Source organism: Elgaria multicarinata, chromosome 5 (genome assembly GCF_023053635.1).
Source record: "Elgaria multicarinata webbii isolate HBS135686 ecotype San Diego chromosome 5, rElgMul1.1.pri, whole genome shotgun sequence".
NCBI classification, from domain to species: domain Eukaryota; kingdom Metazoa; phylum Chordata; class Lepidosauria; order Squamata; family Anguidae; genus Elgaria; species Elgaria multicarinata.
Window position 1 is genome coordinate 68,144,324 of NC_086175.1, and position 12,878 is coordinate 68,157,201.

Consider the following 12,878-nt stretch of genomic DNA (forward strand, 5'->3'; position numbering starts at 1 on the left):
GGGGAGGGCGGGGCAGTGGGGAATCTAACTGCTTATTTCCCACGTTTTGTAAATACAAGACTTTGCCTACTTTAAAACACCGCAAAGAAAGGGCGTTTCTAACGCTGCCCTGTTACTGGTCTTGCTCCGGCCGCACATGGACGATGCCCCAAAATGTAATCGGGAAACCTGAAGTAGAGCTTCAAATCCATTGAGACCGCATCCTCTTGGTAGAAAGAGCGCGGCTACCAAGCTCGAACGTAGCGCTAGAGGAGCGCTATGACTGACGTAAGTCAACAAAGATCACGTGGGCAAGTCAGGGCGCGGCGATTGGCTGCGTGGGCACAGGCAAGCGGGGTGGGGAGGGGGGGTCACGGTGGCGGCGTGGGGTTCGCTCTGTGACACAATTACAACAACTTTGTGCAGCTGCTGGGGAAGTTTGTACAGGCAACAAATACACCCCACGCGGGCGCGCGCGGGCCCCTGTCACCCCGACTCCACTCCCTCTTCGTCGCCGGGGCTGGCGGCTCAGCAGCGATGTAAACACTGCTCCGTCGCCGTCACCGCCAACAGCAGCAGCAACAGCAGCCGCCTCCTCCTTCTCCTCCTCCCACTCCCCCCCCCAGTCTCCAGCGCTGGGGCTCCCTCCCTCCTCCCCTCCCTCCTCCTCCTCCGAGCAGCGGGGCTTCCCCCCGCCTCCCTCTCCCTCCCCCTCCCTGCCGGCTGTTGTTGTTGTAATAAAAGTTGTGGTGGTGGTGTGTGTGTGTGTCGGGCACCCCGCCCCGCCCGGCGCTGGGGGGGTGTTGGGGGCGCGCGGGGAGGAGGGGGGCCCCTTGCGATCGTGAGTTAATTACGTTGCGTTTCCATGAAATCGTGTGGAGTGTCGCTCGCCGCCGCCGCCGCCGCCTCTACTGCTTCTTTCGGTGATGAGGAAAAGAAAATGGCGGCGGGGAAAGCGAGCGGCCAGAGCGAGGAGGACTTCGCCAGCCTGACAGCGGAGGAGAGAGAAGTCCTCTCTGGCATCGACAGGTACCCGAACGGCAGCCTGCGCGATCCGGCTCGTCCGGTGTTCTCACTTGCTCGCTCGCTCGCCCGCCCGCCCGGGGTGTGCGAGTGTGTGTGCGTGAGAGAAAGCGAGCGAGTGTGAGTGTGGCGGTGCTCTTGGGCCGGAGTGCGGGCTCTGCCCCTGCCAGCGAGGGAGAGGGAGCGCATGAAGCGGTCTGTTTGAGGCGGGGTGGGGTGGGGGGACTCCACGAACGTGGCTGTTTTTCTCAATCTCCCTCTCTCTCTCCCGCTTCCCCCCCCTTCTGCAGCCGACTCTTCGGATTTCTGAGGCTTCATGAAGATGGCGCCAGAACGAAGGCCTTGCTGTTAAAGGTAAGGGGACTGGGGTGGGGGAGGAGGCAACCGACGAGGGAGCCACCCTCCCCTCCCGTGTGTGTGTGTGTGTGTAGGAGAGCGGAGCAGAGGAATTAAACCGCCACATCGCGCCCGTAACACTCGCCAGGACTTTAGTCAAGCTGCCCTGTGACCCACCATCTCTTTCCTGGCTTTCTGACGAGAACGGCTCGGCTCTTCTCTGGCGGGCTGAAAGGAAGAGAGGGGTGCGTGGCGTAGAAAGCTGCTCTGGGCCACTTTCTGGGCTTTGTCCAAAAAGTAGGACAGAACGTGCCTGTGCATCAGGCCCGAATCTGGCCAGCTGGGAGCAGCCCCTACGAATAATCGGGAGATGAAGCGTTACTTATTTGCCGTTGGCCACCCTAGACTTCCTTTTCCTTCGTATTTTATTCTTTTTACTCTATATTTCTGGAAGAGAAAAAGCTAAACTGAACTGGATCTCCTGAACTCAATTCGTATAAGTAGAAAGTGTGTGTATCAGAGAGATATGGTCCCTCCGTGGCGTGTCACTTTTGGGAGCTACTAGCCAAGTGATTTGTTTACTCTCTTTCTCTCAGTTCATCTTGCTTGCTTGACTTGGTTGTTCTTTCCGAGGCTTTTCTCATCGTGTTTTATTAGGGAATAGAGAACAGGTTGCTGCTCTTCACACCAGAGTATATAAAGAGAGCTTGTTTCTGTAAAAAGTTCTTGGTCCTGTCATTTAGTTAAGTAATGGCTGCTCCTGTCTGCCCAAGATGGCCGGACAGGGAGGAGAAAGAACTGGGTGGGAGGAGGTAAACAGGGAAATAAATAGTAGGAATGAATATGTGCATCAACTGAAGTGCGTGAAGTAACAGCTACATAGGTAAAAACTACTAATGTGTCAAAAGAGCTTTTTCTTCCTCGATTTTCTAAAGTAGAATATTGTATTTGCAGAGCTATGGGTAAAGCTTATCAACCTGTGGCACATTTACTTGCTTATCCATAACCCACTATCAAAGGCCATCAAGCCTAGAAATGACAATTTAATTTTCTGGACAGTTTTAACCATTATTACATAACAAGAAGGGGTATAATGCTTAATCATTTGATATCTTACTTTCTTTTCAGAAATAATATCTTTGTATTTTACCATCTTAATAGTTAGGCTTAATGGAAGTGAATGTCTTTCTTCTTTTAAAAGTGCTGTTGCACATTGTATTTAGAGCATACTGCATGCTTACATATTTTCTTCTTGGCAAGCTTATTTTTTCAAGTTTCTGATTTTAGTGGGGTTGGGTTGTTGGTTTTAAGGAACAGAACTTTCCTCTTTTGGCTTTAATTAAATCTAAAATAGGCAACTTCTATACACATTCGGATCATATGTACTAGATATTTTAATTAATAGTGCAATCCTATGCATGTCTACTAGGAACTAAGCCCCATTGAGTTTAATTGAGCTTACTCCCCAGTAAATGAGTATAGGAGTGCAACATAAATGTATTTTAACTCCTGTCATGTTTGGGGTTATCAATATTCTTAATGAAAACAACTGGTCTTAGGGCAAGAAATGAAAATGTTGCAGCAGACATACAAGGGTAGAGTAAGCTTATGTAGTTTAAAATGTTAGGCCTCAATCTGCAAACAGGAGCAGCCGGAATATTTGTGGTATTGTGACATTAAAACAACAAATAACTAGTTTGCTTGATTTTATGGGTGTCTATCTTTAAACCTTGTATGTTTAGTGCATTTATATATTTAGTGCATTTGTAAATTTAGTGCATTTATGTATTCAGCTACTGTGTATAACTAGGCCTAGGTTCTTGTGACATTAGTGAGATGGAGTTTTTTGCATTGTATGGTTTGTGTATATTTATGCCTTATGAATTGGAGGGCTTAGTACTGAGATGTTTTTGTTTCTGTTGAACAGAATACCAGAAATTATTCTGTAAGGTTGCTTGAGTATATTATGAAAATAGGTAGTACCCTATTTCTTCGATTCTAAGACGCACTTCCCCCCCCCCATATAAACATCTCTAAAAATGGGGTGCATCTTAGAATCGCGGGTATGTCTTAGGTTTTTTTTTTCCTGTTGGTGGTACTGAAATTAGTGTGCGTCTTACAATCGATGGCGTCTTACTGTCGAAGAAATACGGTATGTTGATGTTGCGTTCTACTTGTCATTTTTTAAAATGATTTGAATTGCTGTTTCGGAATATATAATGTTTAGATTAATAGAACAATCATATGCATGTCTACTCAGAAGTAAGTTCCATTGAGTTCAGTGCAGCTTGGTCCCAATTAAATAGCTACAGCTTAAATGATAGGTATTGCAGTCATTATAAATGAGGACAACCACAAACTGAGTTGCTCTTTTGAATGTCCCAGGAAATATGTAGTTCTAGCTTGTTTTCTACAATTGGTAACCATTGGGCAAGTAATACAGTTGAGATAGCTAGGAACTAAGTTCAAGGCCGGTCACATACGAGTGTGGTGTATGAGGTTTCCAAATACATAATGGTTATGGCTAAAGCTGCCAAATACCTTAGAAACAAAGATGGTTAGTGAAGAGTTCAGCAAAAGAATTGATATCAGACCATGGCTGGTGAAACAACTGATGTTTTACGTAATAATGAACATAGGAAACTGCTGAGAGTAAAGCTGTTCATTCTTAGATACTAATACTGACACGTGTCATAATTAGCCAGGGAAACCATTTGGGTGCAACCCTTCCTCTGAGCTACATTGGCTTTTTAAAGACAAGATCTAGGCAGTGAGCTAAGAGGTTCAGAGACCTTATGAGGCTTCAGTCTGGGTTTGTTTACATTGTTTGGTGAGGGTTCTGGTGTCTTTTTGGATGGATAAGGCAAGAGTTACAAGGTGCTGGACAAGATTGGGAAAATATTGCTTTGTGCAGGGTCTGATTTCTGTGACAGAAGATACTGGATTCTAAGATGTGGCTGCTCAGTGAAATACCTGGGTGAGGTCTGGGAAACCTTCAGGACTTTCCTGTTGAGTAGTTGTTGGCTCCATGATAATCCTGAGATCTGTCATGTATGGCATGGTATTCTTGAATTCCTTGCCATAGATATTGGATCAGCTGATTTATAACGTGGTTATAATTTTGAGACTATTTGAAATCAGTCTTTTTGTGTAAATATAGGTTGTTCCGGACAGTGACGTTAGCATTGTGCTGCTATTCTGACTTTTCTTCCTTAATGGTTTCTGCGTGGTAAGGGCAAAGACAGAAGCAGTGGGAAAACACAGGACAGTTATGAGTGGAGTATTGAAGGGGGGAGGCCCTGTAAAATTCTATAAATGATGCAGGACAAACACCCATAGTGTTCGTTTGACGTTGCTGTTTAGTACTGGTCCAGAAATTGCAAACTTGACATTCTCTTGGGTCTGTTGGGAGAAGTAGCACTATCCTTGTTGGAATTTGAAATTATATACTGCTTAAACTGAGGAGCAGACATGAATACTCAGACTATGATGGTACATGTATACTTGTGCTCTAAATTGCCTATACAGGATACAGTTAATGCTTAGTTAATGGTAACTAACAGAACAGGCTCTCGTTGTCTGCGTTTCTTGTACCGGGGAAATATGATGTGAATGCATCCTTCGGGTCTGATTTAATATTTAAAACATTTCTTCATTTGAAGCGTGGATCTGATATGAAAATTGGAAGTATTATGAACACTGTTCTATTATATCCTGCTTTGGATAAGGATAAAGCATCTGCTTCTGTGTTTAATATGGGAGAGGGTAGTAACTGACTTCTGAGTTTACAATTGGGCATTGGGTGAGTACAGTGAGCAGCTTCTGGTATTGCAGTCTTGTCTTTAAATCTTTTAGTTCCTCTGTACACCTGTGGAACAGCAGGTTACTATCTGTGGTAGAACAATTATTTTGGCTTATTTCTATAATTGTAGAGTGCTAGAGCTAAAAATGTGACAATCTGCAAAAAATGGAGGCACACAGTCCTTGTTCTTTTTTCTGCCCCTAATGTCCAGCCAGAACTGTTCAGACTTAAATGGCATATTTGACCAAGATGAGTGGTGTGCAGAACAAGATGCTGGTTCAGTACACCCATAGGAAATTCTAATATAAAATATATTTGCATCACTATTTCCATTATATTTACTAAATTAATATGTTGGAAAACTTTGATATGTTGGTCTTCATGTAAAGGAAGACTTAAAGTTACTGTTCAACGTATATTAGGATGGAACTTGACGTATATGACCAAATCTATAGAGAGTTTGCAGTTTTCTCTATTTGATAGAGGACAATTTCTTCCCTAATTACACTAGGATTTAGAGTCACACATGTGTTGGTGATAACATATCAATAAAGAGGCTTTTAAGTAAGGTTTTACGTAATATTGTGCAGTTAGATGTATGTCTGTGTGTGAATTTGCATCAGTAGACACATTGTATATTTTGAATCCACTCTCAGTCATGTTGGCAGTACTGTGATTATGGTACATAATGTGCTCTCTCTTTTTAATAGGAAGTTGTAGTTACTGTTGGAACACCTTTGTTTTCAAAGATACTTACATGAAGTGTGAAAGGTGTTCAGTTTGAATGTCTTTGCAAGAGTTGAATGCATTTGATTCCTCCATTTCTTCCTTCCTTTCTTTTTTTTTAAAAAGGTCAATTGGCTAACAAGAGTTTTATACATATGAAAGTACTAGGTAGTGTGTTTATGTAATATCTGGTGAATTTAATTTCTTGTGATGAACCGAGAGCTAATAAGTTTATCAAGGGTTGTTTTTTTGTTTTTTTAGAATGCTATACTTTACATAACATGCATACTGAATTTCATCCTTTGAGTTTATTTGTGCACTGCTTCAAGACTCTGACTGGAATTACTAGAGGATGTACATTTTGTGCTCAAGTCCTGTCTTTACTTGGAGATAAGTGAAATATAATTCAAAGAAACTTCTAAGGAAATGTGCTAAGGGCTGTAGCTATGCAACCTGAATCATACCCATGTTGACTAGGAAGTAAGCTCTATCTTTTTCAATGGGCCTTCTAAGCCAGGATACATACCATTGCAGTTTAGTGACACTGTTTGGAATGGTATAATAGTTTATTGAAGATTGACAGAATTTTTCTAGATGTTCTACAACTTTATCATTTTTCTTACAAACATCAAAAAAGGTATGTAATGCTATAAAATGCAATCACATTAACACATAATATTAACAATTTTACTGTCTCAGATTAATAGATTTTGAAAGGAATGGCTCTAGAAACTTTATTTAAAGCATGTTTGCCCTGCTCATCAGCCAACTAATGTCTACAATCAATCTTACACATCTCATCCTGAAAATAATAATAATAATAATAATACATTTATTTCTTACCCACCTCTCCATTCTGATCGAGTTGGGAAACAACAGTAAATATAAAATACATAAAACTGAATTAAAACATAATATATGTTGTTGAAACATCCTAAAATCATTTTAAAACATCCTAAAATTACACTAGATAGGCCTGCCGGAAGAGATCGGTCTTAATAGCTTTCTTAAATGCTGATAGACTGTTAAGTTGACGAGTCTCCTCTGGTAGGCCATTCCATAGTCTGGGAACAGCAGAAATTTAGCAGGGTTTTGTCAATAGTTTTAGCTGAGAATTCTGTGCCTGCTTAGATTTGCTCTTGGTTAATCACAACACAGAAATGAAGAATGTCTAAAATATATTTTACTTATGAATTAGTATTAGTATTTTACTACAATTATTTGTATTCTGCCTTTCGGGATGCACATGCTTCCAAATAACAGAAAAAAATTATATATTATAAATTATATATTATAAATTAATAAATTATAATGCATTAAAATATAACAATTTGTTAGAATCCTTCCCATAGTGCAATTTGTCATAGCGGCCCCCTGTGGCAGGAGAAGGGGTAATCCAGGTGGAGCAGGCTCTGACACGGTCGTCTTTGCCTGTTGCCAGCCCACTCCTCATGCCATCTCATTATATACGAATATATTTAGTGTTGTGATTTGAGGGATCTAGACTGTGGTACTCTGTAACTCGTTTGCAAGACTATTTTTTAATTAACCAGTTTCAAGTTCTGTGTAAATTGAATTGCTGCTTTACCAGTGTATAAGTAAATCTCTGTGAGTTTATTGCAAGTCAGAATCAGTTTTTCATTGGCCTGGTTCACATGTAACGACAGCCCAAAATGTGTATCTAGTATGGTTTTAGTATGGGTTATCTTTGAATCATGGTTTGCTCTTACAAACAAAACCTACATTATGTTTAACTATGGATTGTTAACCATGGACATTCCAGGAAGAGAACCCATGGTTTGTTGTTGGCTTGTGAACTCTGGTTTCTTCATAATTAACAATCCATGTTTAAACCATAGTGCAAAGCTCACACTATGAATAGTAACTCATTCTCAACCCATACACGACCCATACTGTGGGTTGTTATGTGCAAACCAGGTCAAAGCGACATGAGTTAAAGAGTGCCTTCCACACATATGGAAAGTTTGAATGCATTGTGACTTCTCACTTTGCCCCCAGTAGCATAGGATCCATATCTGAAGTTCCTGAGTAATTGTATATGTGTGTGATGATATTACATTATACAAGGATTACTTCTGTAGAATAGGGTCCTATGCATATTTACTCAGAATTAAGTCCCACTCCCAGAGAAATTGCATAGGTTTGCACCCTCAGAATCCTGACTGCTGAAGCAGAGTTCATTGCATTGGCCCTTCGGATTGAGACCTAATTTTTTTTACTACAACTGTGGAAATAACATGGCAGCCTACACACTGTCACTGAGGTATCAGTGAGGGAATAATTACACACATTGCTCTAGATCAAATATTTGTTACTTTAAAGCATAATTCTTGTAGTAGTTTACTATTTAAGATTGGCCTTACATTTAAACATTTGGTATATATCCCTAAGATAGTTAGATCTTTTGTAGGCAGTCTGGTATTGTATATTCACAATTGCATTTTCTTGTATTCTCTCTCTCTCCCCCCCCCCCCTCTCTCTGTGTAATAATCACAATTGTCTGGTTGATTTTAAAATGATAAACACTGAAAATAATTTGAGTTTTTCTGGCATAGGCGGAATGATTATAATAATTCAAGACACAGTCCTATCGATTGTTTCCTTGCTGCTCAGAAGCCCTTGAACTTGGAGGCTTCTGAGTTTCCTATGCCCTGCCAGGATGAAGCTGGCAGGGTGGAAGGAAGGGTGGAGGTGAACATCGCTCCTTGTCCTCCATCTTCCCTGATTTTTGCTCAGTGGGCTTTTTAGCTTGTTTAGTGAGGGCACTTCATAGTGGGAGGCTCAGATTTTCTCATATCCTGGTTTCTTCCTCTGCCTGACCACTGGAAGCCCCCTTTCTTCCTCCTCCAAGGTCTCTTTTCCAGCTTCAGAAGGCATCCAGTGCAGTTCCCTCTGTGCTCTCTGCAAACGGGAGGGATCTGGGGATGGATCTCCAACTTCAGAGGTTTTTCTGAGTTGTCCTATGGTCCCTGGGAAGCCCAGAGACCATATGATTACTGTAGTCTTTTAATTTGTACTTGATTGAATTTTATATATGAAAGTTTCATAACTTCCTACTATAACTAGACCTGAATTATATGGGAACAATACATTTGCACTTAACCTTTTAAAATGTTTTTGTTACTTGATTTTCTGCATACAAAAAAGTTCTGAATAAACACATTTCAGTTTGCTTGTTAACTATTGAAACCTGAAGAATTACAAACCACTTACATTTTAGTGCAGTTCTGTTAAATAAAGATATTTTTAATGTCAGGTACTCAGTGCAACCATCTGAATCCTGATATAACTTAAATAACTTTAAGTTAAGTTATTTAAGTTATTAAAGATAATCTTCATATAAGGGATTGGTTCAGTTTGCATAACCTTTAATAATCCAGGATCTGTTGTAGAGCCTTGTGTTGGTTGTTTTTGTTTTAAAGAAGTACAGGGAATCATGAAGTTTGTATGGGTTTCAGGCCCATGAAGGAATATGCTTAATTTGGGTAGATATGCCCATTCTGTTGCATGAATTCAGTAATTGTCATTTTTCAAGATGGCTGACAAGTGAATGGAGATGTGTGATAACTCATAAGTGTGCATATAGAAATCTCATTTTGGTGGCAAAATATAATTGTTTTTAGTCAAGAAGTTTAGAAGAACTCTACCTAGCCACTATTTCCACCAGTATGATCTAGTGAACAGAGTGCTGGTGTATGTGCAGGAAGACCCAGGTTCAGTTCTCTGGTCTAGCAGCAGGAAGACCCAGGTTCAGATCACTGCTCGGCTATGAAGCCCTCTGGGTGCCCTTCCACCAATCACCATCTGTTAGCCTAATCTACCTCAAAAAGGTTCTTGGGATAACAGGAGGGAGGAACATGTACACTGCCTTGAGTTCCTTAAAAGAAGGGTAGGGCAAAAATGAAGTAAATAAATATTTAATAACCATTGCAATCAAAACCATTCAAACAGACATTTATGACTGATTTTGTAGAATTTGGGTTTGTTATTTAAGATGCATTGTAACACAGGTCCACATACTTAAAAGTGTGAAAATCTTTTGCATATGGAGAATCTATTTAATCTGCACATTCTTGTGTGGTGTGCTTTGAATCTGCATATGATGATCAGTTCTTCTGGAAAAAGAAATAAGATATTTTGAGGATGGCCTTGAAGGGCTGTTTTTAGTGGAAAAGCCACCGCAGGATATACATCATCATCATCATCATGATAATACACTATGCATTTCCTCCTAGTTGTAGTCTAGCAGATTCAGAATGATGTAGTCAAGATCCAAGAGTGTGAGTGACTCTCTGATAGCAAGGATTGCTCTATGGATGTGTCCTATGACGCAGCTAGAGATTGGTGGCAGATCAGCAAGCGACATGTTCAGCTTTCAGTGCACTTCAACCATCAACTTGTAAAGAAGTGTTAATTTTTGTAGATCTTGTCCACACTCTCAACAGATAACTTTCAGCTTTTTCTGAGCATTTTTCTGATAGGGCATCTGTCTGTCCAAATTGTGCCAGGAAACTTTCAGTCTGTACATTCTGTGTTTGGTGCCAATTTTGCTCGAAGTATAATTAACAGTTAAAGTGTGAAATTTTATCAAAATACTACACCGGGGTAGGCTGTCTGCGGCCCTCTAGATGTCATTGGAGTCCCAATATCTCTCACCACTGGCAATAGTGGCTGGGGCTGACAAGAATTGGAGTACTGCAGCTGGAGGGCTGCAGGTTTCCTGTTCCCATACTACATAGTTCCATGTCCAAACTTGATCAATACATGATGCAAAGTAGTAATATCTTTATTCCATTTTTGGACTGAACCTTTACCTTCTGTTAGGCCTTATTTAAATATTGTCATATACCTTAGCAACAGTGCTACTACATCAGTATCATTTGAAAGTATTACAACGTGTTGGGCATTACTTTGATGAATAGTCTAGTTCAAATGTGGAGCAGCTTCTTCAGTCTTGCTACTCAGTTCTTTAGCTTACTACTTATTACCTGAATTGGCAGTTTTATATTATTGATGACCATATCACCTTTGTTGATTGGGAAATCAAACGTGATTTAATGCTTACTTCCTTATGGCTAGTTTTTGCAATTTCCCTCTGTTAGTTGCTGTTTTCCAGAGTTTTGTCTATTTGGAAGGTAGCCTGGTGCCCTCCAGATAGTTTGGACTGCAAATTGCATTATTCCCCCCCCCCCATTGGACACATTGGTTGGGACTCATGGGAGTTGTAGTTCAAGAGATCTGAGGGTGACCAGGTTGCCTACCACTGAATTAGAAAGATTCATATGAGCTCTCAAAAACACTTTGATCATGCAGTAATCATAATGGTCAAAAGATCATAGAGCCTACCAGAGAGGCACATTGGGTGAATTCTGATGAACGTTTTCTGCTGACGAAACAAGAGGGGCGAGAATCCCCATCTCTTCTGCAGCTCCCCACGTGCCCTCTAAATCTGCTCTGGAGGGCTGGGGGACCCTCTGGACAAGATTTTTTGGGATCATTGCAGACTACAAGAGAGAGGAGAGGAAGACCTGTTATGTGATGCTGTATTTGACCTATAACATTTAATAATTATTTAAAACCTTCTGTCAAGGACCTAGAGCAGCCAACTTTGTTACAGAGTTAGTGTATTAATTGATCAGCCATCAGTCCACTTTGTGTGTGTGTGTGCGTGCGTGCGCACGCACACAAGGAGAGGCGAAGAAACCCATGCAAGCATGTAGGGTTGAGTTTTCCCCCAACTCTTTCTGACCTGGAAGTATCTTGGGAAGCCATTTGAGTTACAATTTTAAAGCCACCTTCCCTAAACTGGTGCCCTCCAGATGTTTTGGACTTCAGTTGCCGTTGGGTTCAGGATTGCTGGGAGATGCAGTCACAAGCATTTGGAGGGCTGCAGATTGGGAAAGCCTGCCTTAAAGACTCCAGGTAGAATCAACTTTCAGGTAAAATGCTCATGCGTCCTTTATATAATAAATTAATGACAAATGTTGTATGTATTTGGTGACTATATTACTTTTAAAGTCAGTAGTTTAAATTATAGATAAGTAGTCATATAAATGTTAGGGCTAGACCTCACCTGAAACACAATGCTTTTTAAATTGTATATACTAATAGCGGCTTCAATTCTCCCATGTGCTAGTCCTTATGTGGCCAAAACAACAATATCTACACATGAGGAAGGAGGTATGAACAGACTTAGAGGAACCCCAAGGTTTGTAGAAGTACAAAAAATATTTTTTAAAAATATTTTTAAAAAGGCATGCTTAGTGGTTGTAGAATGCTGATGGGTAAGATAGAAAAGGAAGAAAATAGAATGGACTACGTTGAAAAGGATTGCCCTGCACTTCAACATTCTGTTGCAGGTCTCACTTGTCATATATACTAATAATGATCTCAGTTCTCCAAGTGCTCTTCCTCATGTAGCCAAAATAGGATAATCCATGTCCAAGAAGGAGGTATCAGCAGTCTCAAGGGGCCTGAAAAGTTTGCAGAAGTATAAAAAACTTTTAGAAAAAATGGGAATCTGAACACAGCCCAATGAGGATTAAACATGCCCAATGGGCACGGAATGTTGACTGATTCTGTGAGAGATACAAAACCATGGAGGAGGTGGAATAGAATGGTTTCTCTGGGAAGAGGGCATGACTTGTTGGCTGGAACACTGAACATGAACACCCACACTACATCATTTTGTTGCAGGTCCCAGTTGCATTGTTTTCGAAGTTGAATGCTTCGAAATCTTAAGGAATAGAGTTTCTGTTTATAGGCATTTCCCCCTAATGTTATGAAGCCATTTTTAGAAGCATTTGCAACATTGGTTCATGCAATGTTGCATTTTATTCATTGGTTCATGAATAAAATTGTAATAAGGATTTATGCAGGTGTCTACTAATGAGTTTATGCATAGGAGTAGACGTATCTTCTTTGATTTTTGAAAGTGTTCGGGGGTTTTTAGAAACAAATGCCATTATTTGCAGGAGCATCTTGCATAAGT

General features: G+C 40.8%; 1 protein-coding gene across 2 annotated transcripts in view; it reads left to right on the forward strand.

Moving 5' to 3' along the window:
- The first annotated feature begins 800 nt into the window (after nucleotides 1-800).
- The window catches only part of KDM6A (lysine demethylase 6A), a 114,552-nt gene continuing 102,474 nt past the window's right edge, over nucleotides 801-12,878 (forward strand). The window contains exons 1-2 of one of the 2 annotated variants that reach the window (XM_063126556.1): nucleotides 801-1,008; nucleotides 1,293-1,356. In XM_063126556.1, the coding sequence (XP_062982626.1) occupies nucleotides 845-1,008; nucleotides 1,293-1,356 (228 nt within the window). In that variant the 5' untranslated portion in view covers nucleotides 801-844. The remainder of the gene's footprint in view (nucleotides 1,009-1,292; nucleotides 1,357-12,878) is intronic. The other variant, XM_063126557.1, reaches the window with a different exon arrangement.